Source organism: Fusarium sambucinum, chromosome IV, assembly GCF_050947815.1.
Source record: "Fusarium sambucinum isolate potato_lamoka chromosome IV, whole genome shotgun sequence".
In the NCBI taxonomy this organism is placed as follows: Eukaryota; Fungi; Ascomycota; class Sordariomycetes; order Hypocreales; family Nectriaceae; genus Fusarium; species Fusarium sambucinum.
Window position 1 is genome coordinate 2021974 of NC_139291.1, and position 27805 is coordinate 2049778.

At 49.5% G+C, this 27805-nt stretch overlaps 10 protein-coding genes across 10 annotated transcripts; 4 read left to right on the forward strand and 6 right to left on the reverse strand.

The window, feature by feature from the left end:
- Positions 1-2365: 2365 nt before the first annotated feature.
- FSST1_000700 (kinase-like domain-containing protein) lies at positions 2366-5503 on the forward strand (the record flags this gene model as incomplete). The annotated part of the gene is made up of 5 exons (XM_083233417.1): positions 2366-3196; positions 3244-4552; positions 4603-4937; positions 4987-5084; positions 5332-5503. The coding sequence occupies 5 exons, from the start codon at positions 2366-2368 to the stop codon at positions 5501-5503; spliced, it is 2745 nt and encodes a 914-aa protein (XP_083090882.1).
- A 392-nt stretch (positions 5504-5895) lies between these two features.
- Positions 5896-6228, reverse strand: FSST1_000701 (uncharacterized protein; the record flags this gene model as incomplete). Its single annotated transcript, XM_083233428.1, has 1 exon — positions 5896-6228. The coding sequence occupies one exon, from the start codon at positions 6226-6228 to the stop codon at positions 5896-5898; it is 333 nt and encodes a 110-aa protein (XP_083090883.1).
- Positions 6229-7690: 1462 nt separating this feature from the next.
- FSST1_000702 (uncharacterized protein) lies at positions 7691-8776 on the reverse strand (the record flags this gene model as incomplete). The annotated part of the gene is made up of 1 exon (XM_083233441.1): positions 7691-8776. The coding sequence occupies one exon, from the start codon at positions 8774-8776 to the stop codon at positions 7691-7693; it is 1086 nt and encodes a 361-aa protein (XP_083090884.1).
- Positions 8777-13893: 5117 nt separating this feature from the next.
- FSST1_000703 (ARID/BRIGHT DNA-binding domain-containing protein) lies at positions 13894-16851 on the reverse strand (the record flags this gene model as incomplete). Its single annotated transcript, XM_083233452.1, has 3 exons — positions 13894-13956; positions 14013-15847; positions 15894-16851. The coding sequence occupies 3 exons, from the start codon at positions 16849-16851 to the stop codon at positions 13894-13896; spliced, it is 2856 nt and encodes a 951-aa protein (XP_083090885.1).
- A 606-nt stretch (positions 16852-17457) lies between these two features.
- FSST1_000704 (uncharacterized protein) lies at positions 17458-19226 on the forward strand (the record flags this gene model as incomplete). Its single annotated transcript, XM_083233463.1, has 2 exons — positions 17458-17646; positions 17697-19226. The coding sequence occupies 2 exons, from the start codon at positions 17458-17460 to the stop codon at positions 19224-19226; spliced, it is 1719 nt and encodes a 572-aa protein (XP_083090886.1).
- Positions 19227-19766: 540 nt separating this feature from the next.
- FSST1_000705 (SYLF and SH3 domain-containing protein) lies at positions 19767-21147 on the reverse strand (the record flags this gene model as incomplete). The annotated part of the gene is made up of 3 exons (XM_083233474.1): positions 19767-19830; positions 19889-20993; positions 21111-21147. 3 exons carry the CDS (start codon positions 21145-21147, stop codon positions 19767-19769), a joined length of 1206 nt encoding a protein of 401 aa, XP_083090887.1.
- A 690-nt stretch (positions 21148-21837) lies between these two features.
- On the forward strand, positions 21838-22515 carry FSST1_000706 (SNARE domain- containing protein; the record flags this gene model as incomplete). The annotated part of the gene is made up of 3 exons (XM_083233485.1): positions 21838-21859; positions 22114-22298; positions 22357-22515. 3 exons carry the CDS (start codon positions 21838-21840, stop codon positions 22513-22515), a joined length of 366 nt encoding a protein of 121 aa, XP_083090888.1.
- A 371-nt stretch (positions 22516-22886) lies between these two features.
- Positions 22887-24610, reverse strand: FSST1_000707 (uncharacterized protein; the record flags this gene model as incomplete). Its single annotated transcript, XM_083233496.1, has 2 exons — positions 22887-24442; positions 24493-24610. 2 exons carry the CDS (start codon positions 24608-24610, stop codon positions 22887-22889), a joined length of 1674 nt encoding a protein of 557 aa, XP_083090889.1.
- An 888-nt stretch (positions 24611-25498) lies between these two features.
- FSST1_000708 (peptide-methionine (R)-S-oxide reductase) lies at positions 25499-26157 on the forward strand (the record flags this gene model as incomplete). The annotated part of the gene is made up of 2 exons (XM_083233507.1): positions 25499-25724; positions 25775-26157. The coding sequence occupies 2 exons, from the start codon at positions 25499-25501 to the stop codon at positions 26155-26157; spliced, it is 609 nt and encodes a 202-aa protein (XP_083090890.1).
- Positions 26158-26384: 227 nt separating this feature from the next.
- Positions 26385-27118, reverse strand: FSST1_000709 (uncharacterized protein; the record flags this gene model as incomplete). Its single annotated transcript, XM_083233518.1, has 2 exons — positions 26385-26963; positions 27014-27118. The coding sequence occupies 2 exons, from the start codon at positions 27116-27118 to the stop codon at positions 26385-26387; spliced, it is 684 nt and encodes a 227-aa protein (XP_083090891.1).
- Positions 27119-27805: the final 687 nt, after the last annotated feature.

Here is a 27805-nt window from a genome sequence, read left to right on the forward strand (position 1 = left end):
AAAAGTGAGCGGTAGGTACCTCCAATCATTATCATAGTAGATATGGATCTCTTCGGGTTTCGTATATAGCCAAGACATGTCATTGATTCACTGAAACTTGTCGGTAGGTGAGTGACTGACATGCAGTGGTTCAACTGGAAACAGCTGGACTGGATGAATCCCGCTTACTTGTTTATTTGTATGTAGTGGCAGTCAGTGTTCACTCTCAAACGCTCTCCCTCTTGCAGCCATCGTGTGTCAGGATTGCGGCTCTTTAATCAGCGCAAAACACCAAAGAAGGCGGGATGATTCATCAATCAATAGATATCTGATCCCCCACCCTGCGTCGTCATTCTGTTCCCACCAGTCAGTCAGTGAGCGAGGCGCTCAGGGGGAAACAGGCAAATACAGGATGCAGTGATACCATCCATGGCCCATGGTCCATGATTGATAGCTGGTCCAACCACCAAGTGCTGGCAAGAGGCTTTCACACTGTCGAGTCGCGCCAACGGCCCGAGGGACAACAGATCCAATGGGTGTCAATGGCGTTGCAGTCATAGTGGGGTGGGGGAGAACGTTGGAAGGGGAAAAGGGACTTCCATGGACGGGAGTTGGAGTTGACCAAGTCACTATCAGGGCAGCGTCTGCCAAGGAACGATGTGGTACCTTTGCATTGAGTGGCCCGCTCTGCAGATCCAAAGTACCACTCGTACTGCATGTACGTTTTCCTAGCGTTAGCAGGTACCTACCTTAACCCAATGCTAATGCCAATGTGCTGGGGTCTAGGGTCCAAGCCATTTATTCGGTGCCCTGCCTATCATAAACCCAATTAGGTGGTTTACGACTGAGCGTTGAGGGTACTTGTTGAACAACGAACTTGACTCCAGAGTCATTTAAAAGGAATAAATCCTTACCAAACAACCGTTTTCAAGTTACCAGTGTTAATTGGTATCCTCCTATCGCTCAGACGTTGAATCATCCACATGTTGAACCCTTCATTTTGGAGCATGGGCCTTGTCTACATGTCTAGGTTGTTTCCAAACCACCTCGCTAATCAAGACCCCCAATTCCAGTGCGTAGGTTGTCGGAACAGTTCGTTGATTCAAGAAAACGTTCCTTTTTTAGTAAAACTTTTGGTGGCCGTGTCATCCCCGTAGTATGCGGAAAAGGCTGCTGATGCCATGATGGCAAAGGCTTACATCAACTAACAAGGTCGGGCATCGGGCAGTTGGCCAGCCGCACTGCAGTAATAAGGCATAGATAGATTCCATGATTCTACAGCATAGCACAGTGAGCATCTTCCACTGTACCTAAATAATTGAGGGTCCCGCCGTTTGTATCACAATATTTGGGGAGGACCTCCCCCTCCATGCATGATGCTACAGTTGTAATATCTCGTCCCGCAACCCAATCCACACCCGCATTCCGATTCATCTCACGCTCTCTCATTCTCACCCTTTCTTATTCATCTGTTTGTTCCCCTTGAATTGGAAAAAATACATAGTACAACACAGTGTGAGTGAGGGAGTGAGCAAGTGAGTCTTTACAGCTTTGCTTTGCTTCGCTTTTTTGCCTGTTGCTTTTTATGCTTCTTCTTCTTCCCTCCCTCCCCCAGAACTTGATTTCCCCAACCCACTTTATCCCTATCCCAGCTTACCCTTTTTTCTTCTTATGAAGTCACCGGGCAGATTTCCTAGAACAGAACCAAAAGCAAAATCAAGATCACTGCGAAACAGAAACGAAGCAAACCAAAAGCAAGTAATTTAAGAAATTCACTTGCAGGACCATCGGCGCCAGTCCAAACGCTACCACACGACACGATACAATACAACAGCTACGGATACACTACAATACAATACCTACACTACAGGACAATACAATACGATACTATAACGCACGTTGGGCTGGCTCTACAATATACACACCACACACCACCCCCGCGTTGTGTCCCCAGGCCCCCCGTCTACTCTGAATTTGCCCTGCCTCGCCTTGCTATTGTTTGGCCTGCATCGTTGGTTCGTCTCCCCCCTTGATTATCCTTCTGAAAGAGCTCGAGGTGCTTCTAAACAGAGACCCAAACCGGACCTGCGCGCACCGCATTGCATTGCATCCTATCCTGTCCTATCCTCTTACCTCTATTCCTTGCACACACACCCTGCCTGCCCTGTGTTTCGGCTTTTGCTTAGTCCTCCTCCACCTGCTTGACCCATCACATCCATCCAGTCCAGTCCCGTCCCTTAAAAAAAATCAGCACCTAACAGGAGTACAGTACAGTAAAGGTACATTGGTCCGAGCCGTCCACAAGGCAAGCAAGGCCTTTTTTTTTTTCTTAGCCCCGAGGGCCCCCCAACTCGTCACTTGCCCAGGCTACTCTTGCCGTTGGATCATGGACGGCCCCGGATATACCTCTGCGTCGTCTGCGTCTGCTCATACCGCAACTTCACATCGTCGCAAACTTATTAAGAAACCTCCCTCCTACTTTGGTCGCTCCTCATCTGGCTTCGATGGTGGTGCCTTCGACGCCCAGTCCCTTGAGAGCAAACGCAGTTCCCAGAGCCTGAAGAGGGCCCCAAGCGCTCCCCCAGCCCGCTCCAACCCCGCGACCGTGTCCGACTGGCAAGACTCTGATCGATCTCATCCTCAATTATCCGCCAACAACACCCTAAGACCTGTCCCATCGCCCATCTCACCTCAGGGCGATTTTACCCCCGCTAATCATTGGGCGCCTATTCCTCGTCACTCCGACCGTCTTTCCGATTCTCATTTACGCCCACTCGATAGCCCTGCTATTCACGACGACTTGATCGGCGCTCCTTTCGACGGCGCTGGTCTTTTAAGCAGTATTGAATCAATAAAGATTCCCAGTCCGAAAGCCCCTACCCGTCATCGCTCCCCGCCTCAGATCGTAAAAGCGCCTGTAGAAGTCAACGTTGCGAGCCCTGCTTTACGAACCGCAAACAGCTTCTCCGCGATGGACTCGACTTTGACTGAGAAAGGCCTCGGCTCAAGGGTGCCAACGGATGGCCCCTCTGTCAACCCCAAAAGATATTCTGACGATGGAAGAGACTCCAAACCTGCTGTTCTACGTAAAAAGTCTGGATTTTCTGGGTTCATGAACAGTCTGGTAGGATCGCCCAAGAAGCCAGTTATCTCCGCGCCTGAAAATCCCGTCCACGTTACCCATGTTGGCTACGATAGTTCCACTGGCCAGTTCACAGTCAGTATTCCTTTGTCATTACTACTGTCCATACTCACAGCGCCTAGGGCTTGCCGAAAGAATGGCAGCGACTTATCAACGAAAGTGGAATTCCTGAAAAGGAACGACGAGAGAACCCGCAAACTATGGTTGATATTTTACAGTTCTACAAAGAAACCACTGAGAGACCTCCAGAGGACCAAGTCCTAGAGAAATTCCATCATGCTGGCCAGTATGCCACCTCTCCGGCAGGCGCTGCATCACCGGGCATGTACCCGTCAAACTATATGGGTATGTCACCAACCAATATTTCACCTACGAACGCCAGGTTTCCAACTGTCAATAATGAAGGAAGTTTTGAGAATCCCCGAGCACCACCTCCTGTGCCCCGAGGCCAGGTTGGTAAAGACTTGATGCCCAGCCGCCCGGCCCCGAAGCCACCCGTCAGTATGGGCAACCGACATATGCCTCACGGCGCATACACAACTAAAGACTCCGGCATCGGTATGTCCCAGTCAGGCGACGAGTCCTACGGCGTGTCCAAGGATGCTGGTCCCATGCTCCCCGAAGAGCACCGTTCGAGATCCAACTCCCGCGTGGCTGGACCAACCTACGCCCCTACTGCTCCCCAACCCAACCCACAACTCGCTCAGGCGCAAGCCGCCGCCTACCAGCAACAATTGTTGCAACAGCAGCAAGAACAGGCCATGGCTCAGGCCCAGGCCGCCATGTCTGGAGGAATTAGCCGTGCTCCTAGTAAGCGAACTCCTAATCACCACCAGAGTCCAAACGTACAGGCAGCTCCTGGGTATGGCCAGCAGAACGGCATGCACAGTGCTTCCCGCCAGCAAGCGCCTGGAGCAGCCGTGCCCGGAGCCAGGCCACGACACCGAGCCCGTCAAAGCGCAGGCCTCGATATCATCGCCTCCCTTAAGCGTATTTGCAGCGAAGGTGATCCTCGAGATATCTACCGCGGGTTTAACAAGATTGGCCAAGGTGCTTCTGGAGGCGTTTTCACCGGTCATGAGCGTGGCACGAACCGCCTGGTGGCTATCAAGCAGATGAATCTCGAGCAGCAACCTAAGAAGGACCTGATTATCAACGAGATTCTTGTGATGAAGGATAGCTCACACCCCAATATTGTCAACTTTATCGACAGCTACTTGTGCGGCGGCGAGCTTTGGGTCGTCATGGAGTTTATGGAGGGAGGCAGCCTTACGGATGTTGTCACCTTCAACATCATGTCCGAGGGTCAGATTGCTTCAGTGTGTCGTGAGACACTTTTGGGTCTGCAGCACCTGCACTCCAAGGGTGTCATCCACCGAGACATCAAGTCTGACAACATTCTGCTGTCTATGGAGGGCAAGATCAAACTGAGTAGGTCCCAATCCGTTCGCTTCTGTATGATACATGTCTAACTGTAGTAGCCGATTTCGGATTCTGTGCCACTATCAATGAGGCCCAGAACAAGCGAACGACCATGGTCGGAACACCATACTGGATGGCTCCCGAAGTTGTCACACGAAAAGAGTACGGACGCAAAGTTGATATTTGGTCTTTGGGTATCATGGCGATCGAAATGATAGAAGGCGAGCCGCCATACCTGACCGAATCTCCTCTGCGTGCTCTTTGGTTGATTGCCACCAACGGCACTCCTCACATTAAGAATGAGCAGGATCTGTCGCCCGTTTTCAAGGACTTCCTCTACTTTGCCCTCAAGGTGGACCCCGAGAAGCGAGCCAGTGCCCATGATCTGCTAAGGGTAAGTTTATTCACCGAACCTCACGACTATCATACTAATTCCTCTCTAGCACGAATTCATGAAGGGTTGCGTTGATCTTATTCAACTCTCCCCCTTGGTACGAGCTGCTCGAGAACAAAGGGCGCAAGAAAAGGCTCGCAAGGGGCAGTAGGTACACCCCGAGCGAACCGTTCCTCCCCGGTACATGCCTATCGCGGTGAAACGGGAGAGCATATTCCACCGATTCCCAGCATATTTTAAACGACGGTGATTGATGTATTGATACGTCAATACTGTTCCGTCGTCTCGTGACGACTTGGAACAAATCAAGCGGACCTTGATGTGTCCTGATCACGATTTTGATTCCCAACTATCTAATGATCATTTTCTTGCACAAATCATTCAACTATCATAGCAGGTCTTGCATATTGAAGTTGAAAGTTGTCACCATGCCTCGCAAAGGGCTGAGTGGCTTGGATTATGTTATGCGCATGGAGTCGCCAAAGTTCGACCCATGGCAAGAAGAAGAAAAAAACAGAAAAAGGTGCCAGCAGGCGGACACCATGATGATGCCTGGCAGCACATAGAAATGACACGCTGGATATACCCCCTGCATACGAACTGTTTCTTGCACATCGAGTTCGCACTCGAGGTTGGGTCTGCTACGTTACTAGACCTGGCCCTCTCCTCACCAGCTTCGAATCATAAAAAATCGTTTGCTTTGCTCTATTCTCTTGATGCCCCGTGGATATTTTGGAATGTGTATGTGTGTCCAAGGTGACCATACAAAACAGCTTGCTTATTTAGATATCATTTTTTTTAAAAGTCTATTCTTACTGACGTAACAATCATAACGGTCATCAACATCTGCCCCAGCCAACAAGTAAACCAGCACTTGATGGAAATCCAAAACGCGAAATCAACAAACCGGCCAGGTCATCGTGACTATCCTCCACAGTTGACCTAGCCGGCCCCCGTTTTACATCATCTTGCTCTTTCTGATCATGAAGCTTCCTCGTTCCCATTGCTGATAGAAAGAGCCTATATGCTTCCCGGCTCTTGAGCAGCCCTCGCCCTCCATCATGGCAGTGTAGGACTCTATCCCTGGGGGGAGTCCATTGCCAAGCACGGCAACTGTACCAAGAGCCGCAGGTTGGGCTTGGTGCTTGAGTTTGCCGTGGGAGTTTGAGTGGAACGGCGGGGGCCGTGGTATTGAATTTCTAATTGAAGCAGCTGCGGTGCTGGCAGGGAGGAAAGCCTTTGAGCCGAGAAGGCGTCTGCGCATTGATCGAGCGGCGCGATTGAAGGACATTGTAGGAAGGCAGATAAGTTGCATGTTGGCTGATTTTGGTGTATTGACGATAAAAGGAGTGTGGTTTGGTTGTTGATTTAGGAATCTGTAATGATTGTAGTGATGATGGTTGATGAAATGAGTGTTTGTTGTGGTATGATGCTCAAGTTGAAAATGAATAGGAGAATTGGGTAGGAAGGAGAGAGAGAAGTTATAGACCGCGCATCTTAAGACACTTGCCTTCTTCCGAGTCATTGCATTACATACCCCATGTTCACCTCCTGAGACTATCCGTCTCATCAGCCGGGACAGCGAACGATGCGGTCTGGCGGTGGCACCTCGGGGTCGTCCGTAACAAACTTGGCCAAGATACTGTATACAAGCTAGTGGGTAGTAGAAGAGTTGGCCTCCAAGGTTTGAGGTACAAAAATAAACAGCCTAAGACGCCTTGTCTAAAGATAATAAACTGACCCCTTAATTTCGTCTCTAAGGCTTACAGTGACCAATGGTTCTGATACTGACGACATGGCAGGTATAGGTGTCCTGCATTAGATCCTTGGAAGGTGGCTGGTCTAGGTTTATTTGCTGTCACGAGTGTTGTTTGGATGTGTTGTTCTTCGTAAGTAGCTGAGTCCAACTCATCATCATTGTACGTGTACCCAAGTGAATAGTCTATAGCTCTCACATGACAAATACCTGCACGTTTGTTTCGGTTCCTGCGTCCTCCAAGACATTACTCTTGTTAATGTCTCACGGATAAGGGAGGGTTCATAATGTTCCTCTGCTCCCCTTCATGCTATCTACGTACTGTAAGACGACGTTCCCCACCGCCTTCTGCGCTGGCGACCATAATAACAAAAAAGGCTGGTCGGTTTCCATGACCCGGTTTTGATCGTCTTTGAAAGTTGGAGCGGTGAACATAACCTGGACCAACTCATTGGCTCAAGTTGAATTGCCGTTTTGAACTTGGAGTTGGTATCGTGATTGGCTGCGCGGAAGCATGGGATGATCGATTGACGTGCAGGGTGGGCTAGCACTGATTGGATTGCACGTGGTTTGACATCCATCAATTGTCAAAGTCACGATCTGCCTCGACTCCATTTAAGCGACACTTATTAGCGCTCACGATGCCATCTACGTCAATTAGTTACCCGAAAGTCTAAATCTACCCTAAACACATCACCAAGAGCATAAGAAAACAGTTCCTGTAGGGTTTGAAGTGCCAATAGCTATTAATTCTAATCCTTATTCTGGATCATGCTGCACTGCGTCTAATGCAGGCGAGCTTTTGCTCTATACTATCCAGAGCTACATCTAGTTTATCGTTATACCGCCGCTTTTTGTTTTGGCCCATGCCTAAAGACAAAGATCATCGTTCCGATCCTGAACTCCAAACAAAGAAAAGCAAGTCCTTTCGCCCAGTATCCTGCTAAACCCCTTGTCAAAAACCATTTCCTCGCTATTCGTAAAATCCAGGCATTGCCTAGTAGCATGTGTAACCACCATCGATGATGCAGTTGGAACCAGTCATGAACTTGGAAGAGTCGGAGGCAAGGAAGATGCAGAGGCCGTTGAGCTCGTCAACGTTACCAAGGCGGTTCTGGGGAGTCAGAGACTTCCAGATCTTCTTCTGTGCGTCAAGAGCGGGCACTCGGTTGAGGGCAGTGTCCATGTATCCTGGAGAGATGCAGTTGACTCGAATGTCGTACTTGGCCCACTCAGCAGCGAGGGACTTGCCGAGTTGGATGACACCCGCCTTGGAGGCGTTGTAGCAGCTCTGCTCCTGAGGGAAGTTGACAACGGAGCCAGACATAGAGGCAACCAAAATGATGCTGCCAGGTTTTCCAGCGGCCATCATGGCACGACCGACAGCCTGAGACATGAGGAAAGATCCTGTAAGGTTGATGTCAATGAGGCGACGGAACATGGCGGGGTCGTATGTCTCAGCCTTGATGTTTGAATCGGCAATACCGGCCGAGTTGACAAGAACATCAGGAGCACCATAGTGCTCAACAACCTCATCGACAGCAGCGTTGATAGCAGCACCGTCACGGACGTCGACCTTGAAGAATGAGACAGGGAGACCTGTCTTGTCATGAAGCTCAGCAGCAGCTTGGTCACCGAGCTCCTGGTTGGCGTCAAAGAGGACGATGTTCTTGGCACCAGCCTCAGCACAAGCGCGAGCCATGTAGTTTCCGAGACCACGGGCAGCACCAGTGAGCAAGATGGTCTTTCCGTAGACACTCATGTTGCGCATTGTCTGAGGGAGTTGCTCAAAGGTCTTGCGAGTGAGAGGCTGAACCACATCGCTGTCAGGAGTAGGAACAGGAGTTTCGTTGGGAATGCGAGCAGCAGCCTCAGATACATTGACTGTGTGCTTATCGCCGGTACCCTGTCCAGCAGCGTAGACAGTGACGGGAATTTCCTTCTCACGAACCACGTTCTTCTTCATGTTTGTGTCATTGACACGCTGAACACGAGTGGCTGAGAAACATCGAGCAGCGTTTCTGGGGAGAACAGGGGCAGCAGCCCGAGTCAGACGGAGGGCGTTGCGAGCGGCGAAAGACATGGTGATTGCTGAAGTGAAGGGAGCAAGTTGTGATGAAGGACTGGTATATAATAGGGATGATATAGGGAGAAGAGGATTTTATATATTAAAGGTTGGTCTGAGAGAAGACACGAACCTTAAAACGAAAGAGTATGAGTGTAGTGACTGATGATGGTAAGAGAAGAGTTGAAAGGGCACAGGGAGCTCGATATATACTCGAGTGGAGGTGGGTCTGAAAGTGAATCACTGATATAGTGTGTTGTGGAGGTGGAGGTATAGGCGGAGGTGGAGTGGCAGAGTGATTCGGAAACTCTAGGCCTGGGGCGAAACTTTTTTTTCCTTCTTGAAAAAGTTGGGGTGTAGCAAACGACTAGGGGACTTTGCTAGGTGCAGAGTTTAGTGTGGCGGTATGTCCGTGAGGAGAACAAAAGGGTGTGGTGTACAGAGTAGTAGAGTAGCAAGGTAAGCGATAAGGTACGGTGCAGTATAAACGACTTCAGCTGGGGCTGGAATCAAGGGATCTGCTGTACTTTGGCGGCTCTGGTGGTTTAGTGCTTGCTGAAGGGGGGTGGGCAGCGGGGTCTGGGCAGACAAAACTGTGGAACCGGAAGTGAGAATGAAGGCAAAGGCCAGTATCAGATTTGGCGTTGCGATGCCGATCTTGCGGTAGAGAAAACTTGGCTAGGACTGACAGGGCAGTGCTTGGTTGTAAATGGAGTGTTTTCTGTTGTTGCTAGGCTATGTGATTGCGGGAGGACCGGTGCTATTTTCAAGGCTCTTCAATAGCGACTCCAGAACGGCAATTGTTTGAGCTGTCTCGGTTTGTGCTGGGTGACGGAGACGCGGCCTTGATGCTTCGGATCCGGGGATTGCAAGCTCGGTGGCAAATGCAACAAAGATATCTCGCCTAAGTACGTAGGTGGGTGGGTGGAGAGAGCTAACAGAGATGTCTATACAAGGTAGGTTCGTTAGTTGCCGTCGTCTTCGAATTCTGGCACGACAACATGGAGTTGAGGGCGCTGGGGACAACTTACAGGTTGGTATTTGAAAAGGTAATGTGGTTCAGAGTAAGAAGGGCTGTGTGAAGCTAATTTGGAAGTGCGTGGATGTGATTGAAAGTCAATAGAAATTAGCCCAGTCTTACTACGGATTTATATAGAAATGACGGATGTGATACGTACATTACTCAGACGTAGGTGGAGCAACGAACGGCACGCTTTCTTACCTAGGTATTTTCTGGGGGAAGCGAGCAAGCAAACAAGTAGGTAAGCAAGGGATGAGAATTCTTGACCGACTTCGGTGGAAGACGGTGAGGTGAGCTTTCGATTGCAAGTATCAACAATAAGGAAAAAGGTACCGTATGTACCTGCCTCCTTGTGCTGGATGTGCCTGAATTAGAAGCTGGTTAGCTTGGTCTAAGAAAGGGGCAGTACCTACTTGGTAACTTACACTACCGTAGTACAACAACTTGGACTAGACACGCAAGAGACCGATGTCGCATCACCCGGGGGTTCAGTCCAATGTGAGACGGAATGGAGATTTGTGATGGTCACAAGATCGATTGACAGGGTCGATGCCAGGGCTGTTGCAATTCCCGTCAAGAGATTGCACTGGACCACAGCTGAGGCGCATTCAGGCACGCATTGCTGTGCCGAGGATTGATTGAATGGCGTTTATGAGTGTCGTGTCGTTGGCCTATGATATGATCCAAATGCCAGATGCGGGCGATAGTTGAATTCTCATCATGTTTTACTTTTGGTGAAGTTTGATACTGTAATAAGGAAGGTTGGGTGTTGTTTCCTCTTGCCTCCTTCTATGTCACAGCCAGACACACACATGGTTCCTCCCTTTGTGGTATGCAACTCAAATTCTGGCAACCACTACCGATGACCTTCACCTTCCATACGGTATTCGATTGATAACTGGGTTCCAATGCTAAGTTGGACCGGACCTTGCCGCATCCGGTCAGACATTTCTCACGATAACAACGTGGGGTTACTGAGATTCTTGTCAAGACTCCATCAGACAAAAGATGCATATGCAGCTCCCTTCTCTCAAGAAACGGTCTAGATGTTGCTTTTGATTATTCTACTACGTCTCACATTCCCATCTCATATCATGCCTGCCTTGCTCGGCTTGCGCTTACAAACTCTCTCGCTACATGAGCACAATACGACATCATTGCGTGTCTTTGTTTGACACGAACTCGGTCATATAAACTAGGCGCTGACATTATTGAGGCCACTTTTGCACACCCATTTTTCCAAATCTTTCCAAATCTTCGGTTGGGTTACAGCGCGGCGCAAAAAGTTGAGAACAAGCACATGGGGGCTTCAGGGATTGGACGCACCAAGTGGAGTGGGAGATCACTCAAGCGTGGGGAGTTTGGAGCTATGAGCTATGGCGGGTCGCGGGGAGAAAGGAAGCGCCCCAACTTCACGATGCTTCCTTAAGCTTCTCGGGACGTTGCAGGGGTAGCTCTTCTCTCGGTAGCTATTCCTAGGTCCCCCCACCTCACCCACAACGGGCGCTTACATGGAGATGGATGCCCGGATCTCCAACAAATCTTTTGCAGGCCAAGATCAAGATGTCAACACTTCAAGATTGCAAAGACAAGTCAATGCATTATGATTTTGAGTCCGAGCGTTCCGGGGCATGTCTTGAGTTTTCCCCGCCTAATTTCATTCTAGATCTCTGCAGGTTTCTGTGCTTGGTACAGAGTATGGTGGTCCAACTATAAAGAATGGTAGCCTGGCCACCTGGCAAAGAGATTTTTAGCTCGGTTGTGGCATGAGTGTTGCCTCAACACCAAAACAGAAAAACACTTCGTCTCACAATCGAATCGAAGCAATTCGTCAATGGTTGACGGGCCCGTTTATATTCCGCGGGGGCTTGCAGTAGTTGGCATGCCATTCATTGGCGTCGTTGCGTGGGCAGGTTTTGGCTTTGTTCCCATGTTCCTAGGCAGATGAATTCTTTGAGACTTGATTCACTGTTACACCGCTACCTAAACAGAGTTTAACCTTGCACAGACTTAGAAAAACAGGCCACGGTTCCGAACTGAGAAACCCAGACCAGAACAGACCAAACTACGGAGATCAAACTACCAAAGGTCTGGAAGGTTGGGGTGGTTTCATTTTTTAATCCCGGGTATCACGGATCCTTACACATCCCCTCATCATGGCCGAGTCAGGATGTCCAGTCCAACCGTCACCGAGACCGCTTTGTTTCTCAAGGTGAGAGTGAGAGTGTCTGGTGTTCACAAATCTCGAGACATGACATGTATTGTATCTCCGCTTATCCAACACAGATATCAAAAGAGGAGTCTTACTTTAGTATTTTATTTTTGTAATCGTAGCTGAAGGATGAACTTTCTTCTCACCTCATTCGACACCAACAAATCGAAAATACTCACCTTTCGGTGTGTCATCCCATCTTTGGATAGCCACCAAGGTTACACCTAGAATTACCAAGACTACCTTGATACTAACCTAAAATGACTACTCATTGGCTCACACCACTTTCGAGGATTTGTTTCCTCTCCGTTGCTTGGAGGCTTGGTCTGAGTGATAGTAAAAACAATGACAAAAATCTCTTAGTTGTGTCGGTGGGGGGCTTCTGTTTTCTTATTTCCCAACAACTCTTGTCAATATCGACAGTCACAGAAATGACGGAATTACTCTGTTATTGAATGTGGCGATCTCTAATTTATGACGACAGGCTTTGCCTTCGTCTTTTGGAGCCAAATCTCCGTGACTTACGTCAAAAGACGGTGTGTATCCAAACTTGGTAAAATTTTCTAGCACTTTAATCATGTCTCAACAAAGCTAATGATTTCGAAACATCAGACGATTTTGTGCTTCTTCTACTCGCAAAAGAGGACAGATACCCACTGTGAACTCTATCAAGAAGCGATCACTGCGCAGAGCGGACTTGGATCTCCTTCTTATGACCCACAGTGGCTCTCGTTTACAACTGATCTGATCTATCCTATGGGCCTACTAACTACCTAGGTAGCAGGAAAAATGGCCTCCTAAGGAGCATAAAGTGACCTACTAATTTCGTCTCTTATGTTTCCAGTGGTCAATTTTTCTGATACCCTGAAGCCACCGCTCAAGGTAACTACATAACTTCCAAGCGATCTGAAGTGCAACGCTGCAACAGAACGAGAATATCCCACGCCGCGTGTGTGGGTTCTACTACCTATGCACGAGCTTAGAGAGGATTGAACTGTTTTGTATAACATTTGATATTAAACTTTACATTTTGTTAAAGGCATTGCCAAGCTGCAGAGCATGTAATCTCCAAATATGGCGTCAGCTGTTATTTCCGTCGGCACGCAATATATTATCCACAGGCCCCCTTGAAGCTCTCGAAGCTAGCATTGCAGTATCGTGTAGTGGGGTGAATGCCAAGGATCCAAGCAATTGCTGCCCGGGGTTCCAGAACATCCCCAGAAGCATATTGCTCCCCTTCACACAAGGCGGGCATGGTGGCTGGTCCGTCCTCCCTAGAGCTTACAAGACTGAGCCATTGACATTAACCAGCTACATGAAAAGAACTCGATATTCCTTGGTGCACATCAATGCGGTTCCCATCTCTTTCGTACGAGCCTTGCATTAGTTTACAGTGACACCGGCCCGGCCTCGCATGACCATGATCATGAAGTTCAATCATCAGGACGCTCAGCCTGGCGACTCGGAGATAAGGCACAAAAATCAAAGTCACAGGCGCTTGTTGCTGCCTTCTCGAATTACTTAGTTGAGCAAACTTCTATCAAGATATTTAATGGCCTAGACATGATAGATTGGATACCCAGGCACTTCTCCCGAGGACAGACCTCATGAGTGGACACCGGCGATATCCTGTGACCCTCAGGGTATACCGATCTATCATTCATAAATGACCGATGGGGCTCTAACGCCCACCGGCAGGGTATTATTACAAAGTAATTCGTTCCAAAAATCAACATGATCCCACGCCAACACCTTCAGTCTCCACCCTTCTAAGATCATGTGAATGAATATGCGTACAACGCCCCTTTTCAACACCACATTAGCTCAGGAGCTTCTCCGTTAAACGCCTCGTCCTGCAATGTTCACTCCCGCGTGGTCTCTCGTTAGTTTGACGAGAACATATCATTGAGTACGATCCTCGTTATGAACGCGAATCAGATCAAGCAATGATGAAATGTAAGGGCTCTATGAAGTTGATTAGAATGGACACTCAAAGGGAAGGTTGAGGAAAGAAAATATACCATGGCTCTGTTTTCCGCAAGAATTTCAAACAAGCGTGGCAGAAGTGGCCTGAAAAGTATCTCGTTCCAGCCTCCATTTTCGCCCGTCTCGGCTTGCCTTTTGACCATCTCTTCTTCTGCCTCAGTCTTTACCACGTTCCGTGCAATGTTCCGTAGTACCAGCGCAGCGCTGAGGGGGATGCCGGCAGCCTGGGGCGGGAGATTTGGATTCCGCTCGTCGCGTGCTGTCATTGTTTCCTCAAAGGTCACAGTCATGGTCTTGGCTGGGACGATCCAGGACCGTTCAGACTTTCGACCATGCGCTTCACTGGGCAGTGCCAAAGAGACGTGTGTGTTGATGTGTCGGGAGAGTTCCTGAAGGCGAAGCTTGGTAGGCTTCTGGAAACGAGAGCATTGGTCCCATGTGCAGGTAAACTCTTTCTCAACATTGTCAAACTGGCCCTTTTCATTGCGCTTTTCGTGGAGATGATCTGTAAGAATGTGCTCCCACATCTTTTCGGCCTGGATATAGAAATGACCGCATTTCTCAAGCATGTTGTCGGGATTCGAGGCCCACAGACATCGTCCGTACTCTTTTCCATCCATACCGAGAGGCTTGGGCCTGGCACGGATGCCATGGATGATGAACTTCTGTTGCGGGTCGCCTGGATCCCTGAGAACCTGCGCATTCGAATCTTTGTAGACAGAAGTACTGTTTCTGATAAAATCGGCAGGCGTAATCAGCGGCTGGCCAATATTTTTAAGAGGGCCAACAAAGGCGGTTTGGTACGCCTGCCAAGCAGCTAGTTGTGTCACGTAAGAGCTGTTATCCTCTTCGAAAAAGCAGCGGACCCATCGGTGGACGCGGTCAGGCTCTTCCAGCTTGAGCATCTCTTGCAAGAGATCCTCGGGCATAGGCGCAATTTGATCGTGTGCAGGCTTTCGTTGTTCGGGCGTAAGAACAAATTCGCGCTGCGTCTTTCGTGCGCCGTGAGCAAGCAAGCGACCGAGGTGGTCGACCAGGTTCTCTGGCGTCAACGAACGAATCAACGTATCCACGTTTGGTACGACGGCGGTGTACTGATAGAGGAAGTCGAGGCAGGCATCAATAAGCTCGTCGTCATTGAGAAGTAGCCAGCTGGCAATTCGCTGAAGCACAGGTCCAGGCACGTTGCCCAACTTGTTCGTGGCTTCGAGGTTCATCGAAATGCGGCCCAGCGCTCGGAGAGCTGTTAGAATGGTACCTCGATCTTCAGATGCCATTTGGGTTAACAAGGTTCTATACAGCGGGTCATCTGAATCTAGAGTCATGAATGGTGTCAGCTGCTCTGCGATGTCCAGAATGAGATGCTTCAACTCCACAAGCGAATCCCTCTGCGGCAAGTTCAGGACAATGCAGATGAGGTCCTTGATGGGAGGAAAGTCGGACATGTTGTGGGCATTCTCGGGCAGAGTGACCATGTTGCGTAGCGTCAAGACAGCTTCGGTTATCAGCACCAAGTTGTCTGCATAAGCCTCTGTTTGGAGGACATCGGGCATATCCCTTTCAATGAGATTGTCAATTCGCTCCAGAATGTCTTGGGTTCCATAATTCCCATCGAGGACACTGGGGCCATCTGAGTCATGAGGAATGTTCCATGAGACTGTCCAGTTGACATGATAGAACAACTGTCCCACCTCAAGGGCCTTATCAACTAATCCTTCTGCAAGACCTGGAAATGAATCAAACTTGTACTTATCACCTCGCTCAAACGAGATCTTTACCAAGTGATTCAGGGCAAAAGCCTGCTCAGCAGGAATGTTTGATCGTAGAGCGTTCAGGCACCGCATGTAAATATTAGGACCATCGAACCCAGCTACTAATGTCAGTTTTTGCATAAATGGTAACTGGAGAGCACTCACTGCCGGGTTGCATGGGCTGACGAGAGTCTAGGCGCGGAAGTTGACGAGGCTTTTGGAACTCGTTTGGCGCATTACTAGGTGTTGGGACCGCACGAAGTGTCAGGGGTTTAGAAAACCGTGGTTGATAGGCAGTAACAAGATTAGATGTGTTTTCAGGATTCGTGGTAGGGTGGTGAAGTATTGAGGGCCCTCGATTTCCCTGGTAGTTTTGTTGTTGTTGTTGTTGTTGTTGTTGTTGTTGCTGCTGCTGGTGATGCTGTTGAGGTACATGCATGCTAGGGTGGTGTGAAGGAGTCTGAGGAGGATTGGTGGCTGGCGAGTTGGTAGTCGTCGCATGGTGAGCCGAAGAGTGTCGTGTTGTACGAGAAGGGCCGGTATCTGGCTGGAAAATGACACGCTGAGGAGGTGCTTCTCTGAGCCCTCTTGATGCTCGCGCACTAGCAGCAGCATCTGGAACGGGTCGTTCGCGAACGGGTGTACCATCGTCACCCGAGGCCGCTGAGTCTGTAGCACCCATATTACTCTCCCGTTTGACGCCTCGATAGTTCTCTCTAGTACGTGTCAACAAGGCAGCACCCTTGGCTGTAACGTCCTCCAGAATATCTTTTGGCGGCGGCTCCTTTCCGTGTACAGTGCTGATTTCGTATGCTGCCAAGTTTTTATAAAACTTCTCCTTCAAAGAAAATGCCGTCGAGGCTTCATTGTTGGAGTAGATACCAAGCTCAGAGGCCATTCGACGCCAGGCTAGCTTTTCTTCCGAAATTTTGTCATAGCCACCACTTTCCACGATGTGGTTGAAGACCTTCAACAAGTCGAGATGCGTTGCGCCAACTTTGGGTTCCGGGTCAAGTATAGTGCCTCGTTTGGTATGATAATCACGGAGTCGCGTCATGAACTCCTCATACTCAGGAGTGCGGTCTATCGTGTGCGGCGGCACCTCATTGCGTACGGGAGCCATCTTGGTTGATCGAATCGGGGTTGAAGAAGAGCAGGCGAGTCTAGGATGCGAATGCGCGCGCTAACGGAGGATGCTGTAGAAATATAGGTGGCCGAGCTGCGTTGGGCGTCGCGCAGTCAATCAAAATAGTATGTAGGTAGGCGCCCCCCACGATGTCTAATGGTCTACGAAAGTCTCCTTGTTAATCTATTGACTGATTCTGGAGACGTCGTGAATGAGAGTAGCCGAGTCCACGATTGGCACTCAATTCGCATGGGTCGGCGCTGGTAGTTTGCGTTGGCGCGGCGCGTCGAAAGTCTCGGTTGAGATTAACATGGCTTATCTCCACGTGACCCGGCCAGCAAGTCAGCCAATCGAGGTTGCCTAAAATCGGTCCTTCCAAAAGTGTACACCAAGCTATCAGAAGGAAGTCAGGAAGGTGCAATTGAACTATCTCATATCTAATACCTGTTGGTGTCATGTCTCTTGTTAGTATTCCGGAAGGAACATCCTCAGCCCACTTGCCAACGCACGTAGAATATCCGACACCGTACTTCCATTTCCCACCTCCCACCAACATTCAGCTCCTTTGCTGCCTACACTTTATTCATTATGTAATACATGAAGATGTCTGGCCCTCCCACTCCCGTACTTGACTGTCCACTTGTGTACTTGGAGATACGTGATGGTACATCTGCTAGAGCCTATAATTCCCAATCTCATGGCACTTTCACCTTGACAGTTGAAGGCCAGCGGCGAGTTGATGCAGAAACGGGGGCACTAATTATCCTCATTCGAAAAGAGACACAGCAGGTGGTGCGCATATCCTATGATAAGATATTGATCATAGCATACTGACAGGCAAGGTTTCCCTTCGACTTGCTGGAACTGGAGAAGACTCGGGACCCCCTGGTGATATGGTTAGCATCAACAAACAAGCCAATCGACTGTGTATCTGCGTTCCTGGCAGACCTCAAGCAATTCTTGTGCAATTCTTGAAGACAAGAGACTTCAGTGTTACTGCTTGCCTGCTGCAAAAAGCCGGCTTCCATGTCAGCGATGCGTTACCGACGACTCTTCTCACGAATCTACCAACGTATGGTACCACATCGAACTATGGTCCACTACTGTCATCCATCACGCCTCCATCTCTCTTGCCGCTGAATGCCTCGGGAGGCCCAGAAACTCAAAATGACTTGTCGTTCGCTGCAATGCTAACTGCCCCTTTCCAACCTTTTCAGCCATCGACTACCCCCAACCCGTGGGTCTCACATACGCAGAGATATGTGTCGGTTCCAGTTCAACCGTATCCTTTCACTAATCAGGTAGTGAATGCACCACCACTTGCGGCACAGTTAAACCCATACAACATGTTCCTTGGCGGAGGAAACGCATACTCATACGTAGCTCGCACGAGCTCACCTATTGGGCATCCCTTCGCTCCCAACCCACCCTCGACTCACTGGCATGACAATAACATTGGGACAATTTCGAATTTCAACGCACCAGCTCCAGGCTTAGACTTATATGAGCCTGTTGTGCATGCGAATTTGGGACCAAACAACCTCGGAAACTCTAAGAATAACGATGTTGGAAGTCACACGGCTAATGGGCTGATGCGGAATGAAACAACCGATGAACCAGGGCACTGTCTGTCGCCTCAAAACAAACCACAAGAATATCGGGATCTGATGCCTCAACCAAGAACACTGCCTTTTGAGTCGAGTAAGAAGGGTTACAAAGCAGGCGGAAGATCCAAACCACAAGAGACCAAACAATTAGAAGCTGTCAAAGCTCGCAAGCCAAGAAAAACAGGCACGGCAACTCAATCTATTGCAACAACGGCCGAAAGTCCGAAGAAAGTTCAGGCTACAAAAACTGCTCGCAAGAGAGCAAACGTTAAGCAACGTCAACCAAATGAGGGAGACGCAACACCGGGAAAGAGTATTGTTCAGTTGGTTTCAAACCATAAACAGGCATACAACACTTCAACCTCTACTTCTGAGCTTACGATTCCCTCCAAGAAGTCTAAGCAAGATACATACGAAGACGCTCAATGCCAAACAGATATGCAACCAGAACCAAACGGCGCGGTTGGCTCTCTGGAAACTGCAGACTTTGTAGAACAATCTCCAACGCCTGACAGTTCGCCATTAGTTGTTGTTACTGATCCGGATACATTGAAAGACTTACACGAGGCAACTGCGACGCTCTTTGAAGAGTACGAAAAAGGGGTTGAGCATTGCGGGGACGAGGTGCGGCACGCAGAACTATACTTGCATAAGATCTGGGAGAAGAGGAGGGATTTCTGGCTACGACGTCTTCGGGACAACACAGATGTACAGTGGTACAGCCAGGCAGACGAATCCATTGCATCACTAGACAGTGCTGCTTAAATAACTATACTCCCACGTAAAATCTGAAAGTGATTCAAAAATATGTGTATAGAATACCATATTAGGGGTTATGTTGACCCCTTGATTTATTATGTTGCTTAAACGACAATGGTATATGAGCCAATACTGGCAATCCGGCTGATTACTACGCTGGAAATGCGTTTAAATAGGTAACTTATAGTTGGGCTATCACTTGATGATAAGACATCCACGTTTACAAACGTGACAACAAGACTACGCGCGCTGAATAAACTCACAATCATAACCATCATCAGCATTGGTTGGAGCCATGGAATAACACGATAGGTCTCTCGTCGACGTGATCCGGGAATGAACTCAGGCGCGATACTTTTGCAAGCATAAAGACTGGAACTTAAAAAATTTAACGCGAACAACGATACGATATGCATGCGAGACCAAATAGTCTTTGAACCCGCCAATGATAAAGCAAACAAAAGACAAAACACCCATTGCATGTATTCCAGGGATATCCATCCGAAAAGTCGCCTCAGGGTATTTAAATAGATACAAAGACAGCCGTTACTCCTTCATCTTGACGTAGTTGCTGGGAAAGATGCCTGTTCTTGTGCCAATCTGTCCAGTCCTGCGCGTTTGTTAGTTATGCCGACTCAGACGTAGGGAGGGAGGATTCAGATACGTACCACCAATCGTTCTCGCTCTCAGTTCGCTTCAGGACGGTGATGACATCGCCCTTCTTGAAGCCCAAGTCACCTGGCTGGTCCGCGTCAAAGTTGTACACAGCGACTGCCTCATTCTTCTTAAGCATGGCCTGCTTAGCGCCAAAATTAGGCTTGGGAGCTGCTGGTCGCCCAGGGCCGGCCTTCTTCTCAGCACCAAAACCTCCTGAAGGGTTATCTCGGTAAACATAGTCGTTGGCTGCACCACCACTGCTGGCAACCGTATTAGAGCGTGTAGGTCCGCCGAAACCGCCTTGTCTATCGTATACATCGTCCTGCCATGTATTCGACCGGCTTGGTCTTCCGAAACCATCATGTTGTGAGCCTGTTTGGTCGCGCTGCACACCCTCGCCCATCGCAGATCCTCGTCGACCATTCCACACAACGTCGTCGTGCGACTCATCGTATACGGGGACATCGTTGTACATGGCGTCGTCGTTGCCGCCGCGCATGCCGCTAAAGACGCGCGAGTTGAGAATGTTCATGAGAGGGGCAGCCTGGGGGGGTGGTCTCACAGAGCCGGTGAGTAGCTGCTGTGCCGTGAAGCGCTGGCCATACATTTTTTCGTTGGCATCGCGACGCTCAATGATGGCGGATCCCTCGAGGGACACACCAGCAAAGAGACCCTTGGTCTTGGAGTAACTGAAGATACCAGCGACACCCTTAAGAGAAGCAGCACCGGCGGCCTCGGCATTGCGGCCTACAGGGCCAGCTGCTAAGGAAACATTGCCACCAAGAGTCAGAGAGCCCGCCTGAGCAAATGTTCTGACAGCGCTCGCATCGTTTAGAATAAAGACGAAATCAGTCAATTCGAAGCCAATCTGACCACCAAAGCCTGCGCCAGCAGTCGCAATAGCACTAGGGGCACTCCAGCCACCGTCGGGAAGTCGGGCGACGACGAGACCACTACCGAAACGTCCTGAGCCGAGGAAGCCGGCCTTGAGAACAGTGATGATGGCGAGGCCTTTTGCGTTGGCGAGAATTGAAGGAGGAATGACCTTGTCGGGACCGAAAGACTGGCGAGGGTTGATAAAGGACGTAAGAATCTTGCCGCACTTCTTGCATTCCGCTATTGTAGAGAGTTGCGTTAGTCAGGTCTCGCAATGGCTCGGGTGCTTTGGCTGCATATTTATTGGGAGGGGCTCATGATGCGCGATCATGAGCACACAATTGGGGTTCGACTTACACGCCATAGACGACGGGAGAGGGTTGTTGATACCCATCTTGGTAAAATCTAATGATTTCGAGAGATATATGTGGTAATATTCGAATAGTCAAGAATGTGTAGCTATGCGCAGTTCAAAAACCGTTGTTGAAGGAGTTGAGCCAAGAAGCTCTCAGTGCGAGAGCGAGTGAGTGGGGTTAAGAGGTAGGTATAGGTCGTAGCTTGTCGGGCCTGCGTCGTCACCAGACAAGTTAATGCTGCGCCCCGATGATTTCTTGGCCAAGTATTGGCTGTAAGCAAGTGAAGTATTATAAAGAATGCGGCGATATATTACAGACGTGCTGCACGATCGACATACACCACAAGAAAGTTTATGACAGTTTAGTCGTGATTAGGTGTGGGCAGACGTTGGGTTCACTTTTAGTTAAGGTGGACGCAACGACACGGCACACCACGCGCTGAAGAAACCTAGGTACCTAAGCTTCCTAATTCATGTGGCGCAGGCACCTGACGACGAAGCAACAGAGCATCTTCGGCTGAAATTATAGATGCCCTACTGCCCAACCATATTCTCTCACGGTGCCTTGATTGTCACACACTGCCCCGCCTCAGGTGTCAAGGTATAGCTGCATTGGCGGAGATATCTCCAGTTTGTCTGTGGAGTACTTGGAGAGAGAAAAGAGTGGCTACCTGGCTACCTACTAACCTACCTACCTAGGTACCTACCTAGGTAGGTAGTAAATTCAAGATGTGGCGGTGCGATCTACAGGGTACGTACTGCGCAACGTCCGAGCAGCGGCGCATGACCGTGGCGGACTCTGCAAACCCAAAGCAGGAGTTCGTCATGACAGCCAGGGTTTGAGTTGGAATTCAGACCCCTTTCACAACTTGACATTGATTTTGAGGAGGGCGGCTGAATTTACAACGACCAAGAGTTTGTTCTCTATCGCGCGAAAACGAAAAGCAATCACACATCTCCTACTGGCTTGATCGACCACCTTATAGTCTAGACTGCTCACGACAGCCCCTGTTCTCGACAACTCATTCCCCTACTCCGACAACCTCATACCCGCCATGTCCGAAGCCTACGAACGAGAGCGCCAGAACAATGCGCGCCTCGACGAACTCTCCGCCAAAGTCTCTGCTCTCCGTGGCGTGACAGTCGACATTTACGATAACGCCCGAGCCCAAGATGTCATTGACAACACCGTCCGTCTACCTCATTTCGCCCAACTGTTACGACGACTTGACAGCTGACGTCCAATAGTCCGATACTTTCTCCTCTATGACCACACAGATGAAGGGCTCTGCCGGTCGTTTGACTCGTATGGCCGCATCTGGTAACCGTGTTGCGATCCTCAAGTTGTCAGGAATCGTAATTGGCATTTTCTTAGTGCTGTTCTATGGTGCAAAACTGTTTTTCTAAGACTTGAGAGCGCAGGCGTCTGAGATGAATTTGGGAAGTGCTATAATGATTAGAGAGGAAATGGGATGCCTGCCAGTTTTACTTTGTACGGCTAGGAAAACACGATTGGAGGGTATCCCAGACATCCGAGTGTTCACAACCAGGAAGCTATAGAGTCATCCCTTGGGAATTCACTGTTTTGACAGCGTTGGGTCGGCGTTACTTGAATACATTCACATCGCTTCATCACTCGTGCTGAGATCGTAACGGTCGTGCAATTTAAGTCATCTCCTTTCGCATTTACATGGCTCCTAACATGCAAACGCCTAAACATGCCTACAATCGTTTTATGGAACCCCTAAGCCATCTAAATATTTCCAAAAGCACACCACCTACTGCCACACATTAGAGAACAAGTCGTCATCTCCGCCGAAGCCGCCGGACTTTGTTTGGCCAGTGCTTCCACTGGCAGCAGGCCCGCTGCTGGCCCATCCTCCAAATTCCTCGTCGGCTGACACCTTGGGTGATGCGATAGGGTTGAAACCGCCAGATGTCAAGCCTCCAGATGCTCCAGGGACTATGGGAGTGTTGGCAAAAGCACCCCCCGCGTTACCCCATCCAAAGTCGTTAGATGCAGGCTTTGCTGGTTCAGGCGCCTTCTGAATAGGTGCTGGAGCTGCTGCAGGGGCTCCCCAATCGCCCCCACCCCAGACATCAGCACCAGAGAAACCACCCATAGAGCTTGTTGTGGTGCTGGCAGGTGCAGCAGCGGGAGGGTTTTGAGGGGAAGAGAGGTTGAAGACGGAGCCGGTGGAAGCGGCTGCAGGCTGTGGCGGAGGAGGCGATGTGGTCACAGGCGTAGAAAGATCAAAGAGATCGCCCATAGCAGAGGATTGAGCAGGCTTGGGCGCGGCCGGAGCTGCAACAGGAGCAGGCGCAGGGGAGGAAAAGCCGCCAAAGTTGGAAAAGTTGGAAGATTGATGCTGGTGAGTAGGGGCGGAAGGTTGCGAGGGCTTGCTGTCAAAAAAGCTACCTCCTCCTAGGCCGCTAAATGCATTGCTATTGCTGGATGTGGTACGGCCAGCGGAACCAAGGCTGGCAAAAGGGTCAGGGGCAGCGGGTTTAGGTGCGTTTGAGACGCTGAGGTTGCTGAAGGCATCGTTGAAACCGCCGACTGAGCCTTGTGACTGGTGGCTAAAAGTGGGAGAAGCGAAACCGCCAAATCCTCCAGCAGATGGAGGTTGCTGTGGCTGAGCCTGGGGTTGAGTTCGAGGTGCAGATGCGTACAGAGAGAGAATAGATTGCTTCAAGTCAGGTCGTGACTGGCCGCTTGGGGCGGTACCGGTTGTGCTGGCTGGCCGTGGAGGAGCCTGGGGCTCTCCGAAGAAGTCGAGTCCGAGTAGCGAATCCTTTGTGCTTGTTGTTCGTGGGGGAGCAGGTTCACCCTTGGGGGGAACCTTGGATGACTGAGGAGCAGCGCTGCTCGATCGCACAGGGACAGGATCTCCGCCGATAAGATCCCCCTGAGGAGGGGGGACGACTCTTGGTGCTGATGAGTTGCCTAGGGAAGCCTTCCTGAGAGATTCTTTGCGCTCTATGACCTGCTTCTCCTTGACGAGGCTAAGGGGCACATCGTCGTCGCCTTCAACATCCAGGGTCGCAGGGTCGGGCATGGGACCGTCCATTACCCATCGCTTGAGTTCGTACTTTGTTCGGATAAAGTTCTCGATCTTGGCTTCGGAGGGAGCGTGACCAGCCGCAAGCTTTGCCTCCCAGTATTTGTTGGCGCGGGCATTACCCCATTTAAGAACGCTCTGGAGTTGTTCGTCGGTCCAGGAATCGAGGTCGACGGACTTGACTCGGCTGATGTGAGTGCCCATGCCACGGTGGATGCCTGAGCATCGGATACAGATGAAGACGCCCAGGTTCCAGCTGGCCCATCGAGGATCTGGCCAAGTCAGCAGGGATACGATATAGGAGTTGAAAATGAGAACATACGCTTGTTTCTTTTGCAATCAGAGCAGACCTTGTTGGCCTCCAACTTGAGGAGACTCTTGATGGTAGCTTGGTTTTGCGCCGCCCGCTCAGCGGCGGGGTTCGGGGCTCTCCTAGACATGATGGTATTGTGACGAGAAAGAGTTGAGGAGTTAGGTTGGGGTGTCGCGAGATTTGAACTGGGAATGCTCTGAAGGACCACTCTAGGAGAGTTTGTTGCAAATTGGTAACCTAGAGTTTAAAAGAGGTGCCTAGAATTGAGGTGGATGAAGGTTGATAGGAGGTGCCAAGGTGCCCGGTCAGGTTGGTGATGTTTTAGTTATCATTAGCAGTTGGAGCCCAGCGGAATTAATGCGGGCACGGACCTGGACTCTTTCTTCGAGGTACCTGGCCCCTGGATTTAGCGGGGAGGCTACATGGAAGTTACAGTGCATCAGCCATGCTGAGGTCGAAGTTCTTCTACATGACACTTGGTCCTTGTAGAGTCTCAATTTATTGAGAGTTTGAATAAAACTATCTTTCCTTGACAAAGACTTTGAAACGCCAAGATGCTTAGTATTCATTTTCGAATATGCTATTACCAATTGGCTTTTACATCATCAGAAGCTATTCCTTTCCAACTTAGCCACGTTGCGATATATTGGGGCTGAACCAAGGAATAGTCAGGGTAGCGTCCAGTCTCAGTTCTAACTGATACGCTTTGAGGAAATGCTGTTGAATAATCGCCGTTAGATAATTCCCTTGCCGGGGATCAGCTAGGTACTGTCGTATTTGGAATACTATCAGCGTATTTGCGCTGATGTTTAACATCAGAGCCATGATTATAGTGTATAGTGCTCCAAGTTGTGGCTGTGCTTCTGCTTAGCAACCTCCCTCACTCGATGATGCAAATGATTCCACAGATTGCCACTAATAAATCAAGACCCTGGACTTATAACGTCTTTTGAGATTTGGAATGGCAGCTCATCCTTTCAACCAAATATAAATATACGCATCAAACCTATATCCAATGCGCTTCTCTCCATTCCTGTCAAACATCATCTTTACATTCTCGAACATTACCCGTGTGAGACCTCCACTGACCTCACAGTTGGCCTATCGACCTATTCCTCTTCGATCTATGTCTGGAATTCCCATCCTGGGCGCTTTATTTGGCACTTCATCTAGCAACAAGTCCAACATGTCTTATCCTGACCAGCGTTCAAGCGACGAGTGGCGTGCTGTTCTCAACAAGGGTGAGTTGCCTCATAATCGATTCTCTAAACACAGCAACTAATGGGAGAAGAGCAATTCCGTATTCTCCGTGAGAAGGGTACCGAGCCTCCCGGTTCAGGAAAGTTCGATAAGCACTACCCCGACGAAGGCGTCTACACTTGCGCAGGCTGTGATACGCCTCTCTACAAGGCTACTCACAAGTTCAAGTCTGGCTGTGGCTGGCCAGCTTACTTTGACAGCATCCCCGGTGCAGTTGAGCGTCACGAGGATCGCGCCTTCGGTATGGCACGAACTGAGATTGTGTGCTCCAACTGCGGCGGCCATCTAGGTCATGTGTTCAAGGGCGAGGGCTTTGACACGCCCACCGATGAACGTCATTGTGTAAACAGTGTCAGCCTCAGCTTCTCTCCCAATGACAAGGTTGTGAAGGACAAGCCTGAAAGCAAGGCTTGATATTGAGATTTGTGAGCTTGGGAAGGCCGTTGATGAGATCATGAGGATATAAGCGGACGGGAAGTACTTGGTGTTGACGATGTGGTTGTGTTGTACTCGGAGAGTTGAACAGCCAATGAAATTTATTAATGAAAGTGTTCTAAAGTGACTACCTAGTGTCTTGAACGCCTAACATGATATGTAGTAATTACTGTTACGTTGTATCCTATCTTGCCTCCACTTCTTCATCAGTCAAACCTCTCAGGAAAGCTAACCCACTCTCTCAAGTCCTCATCCCAGTGCCTGAACACTTGAGTCTCCTGATCCCAGGCCCAGTAGTCGTCTTCCCCACTGTATTCAGAAAACTCGATCTCGGGAGGAGTAAGAGGCTCTCCTCGCATATAGGCTTCTTCAACGCCTAGACTGACAGCTCTCAATGGTCTGTCTTCCAAAGCAATGGCCAAGAACCCTAGCTTGTCTTCTAAATCTTTTATTGCTAAACGCTCCGAAGTTTGGTCGTTGCTTTTGTAAACGTATTTGATCCTCTCGAGATTGGGGTCAGTGCCGTTCTTCTTAGCTGGCAGGCCCCGATCCCAAGTTTGATCATGTTCCCGATATACATGTCTCAAGTCGCCCCGTGTCTGTTTGTGCTGGACAACATGACAATTCGGAGTGTCTACCTTGGTCACTTGACTTTTTCCACAGTCAGGCTTCTGCTGGTGGTATAGCTGTCTTCGACGACATCTTGCTCTCGAGGAGGCTTCTAGGGAGCGACCTGTGGAAAACACCATTCTAGGTGTTGCATGAAATTGTCCAATGGAAGGTATCTATGAAGTGTCAGTATCATATAGGGCTGCATGGCTTCAAATTACGATACCTGGCACACTGCCCGGTAGCAGGTCCGTCCACCACTTTCTGGAGTTTCTTTCCTTTGCATCGAACCGCCTGCAGATGAGGCTTCGGGGACAACTTTCAGAGCCATCGAACTAGATTTCACAGGCCACTTGATGAAATTGTTCTTGGTGGCGTTGTTGGTATTTCTGGGAGTTCCGTGAAAGATACCTTCTGAAGCCTGTTGGATAGGTCAGAATGCAGTGATGCAGTCGTGATTGGTATACCTTCTGTCTGTTTGATAGACGTCACCGGTCTAAGTGACGGTTATGAAGTCCGTTTTGGGGCATGTATGGAGATCTTTATGTCCTCAAATCCGTTAGGTGACACTGAAATGGGCAGCATTCGTCTCACTTGAGTATGCGGCTCATTACGACAGCCAGGCGAATGTGTTTATTATTGAGCCGCATCATGCGTAAACAAATGTGTTATTGTAATATTGATTGATAGGAGCTCCTTATTTCGGAGCCTGACGCCCGAATAGTATGCCTCCAAGAGGCGCAGCAACCAGTAGTCAAGCTAGTCAACACAATATGCAATCGCCTTATAAAATGAGGTTGAAACTGCATTGAGGCATATCATAAAATCATAAAGTCACTTGTTTTTTAATGTAACTGTGATTTAAAGTGAGACATGGCATAATTGTGATAGAGTGCATTTTCAATCATGCGTGGCCAGTCTCGATCGCACAAGTCATGAAAGGCGGCTCTTATTTCACCGTCACTCTCCTAGCACAGCCTCCATCGACTCGGTTGACAGAGGCTGTGCATCGCAACCG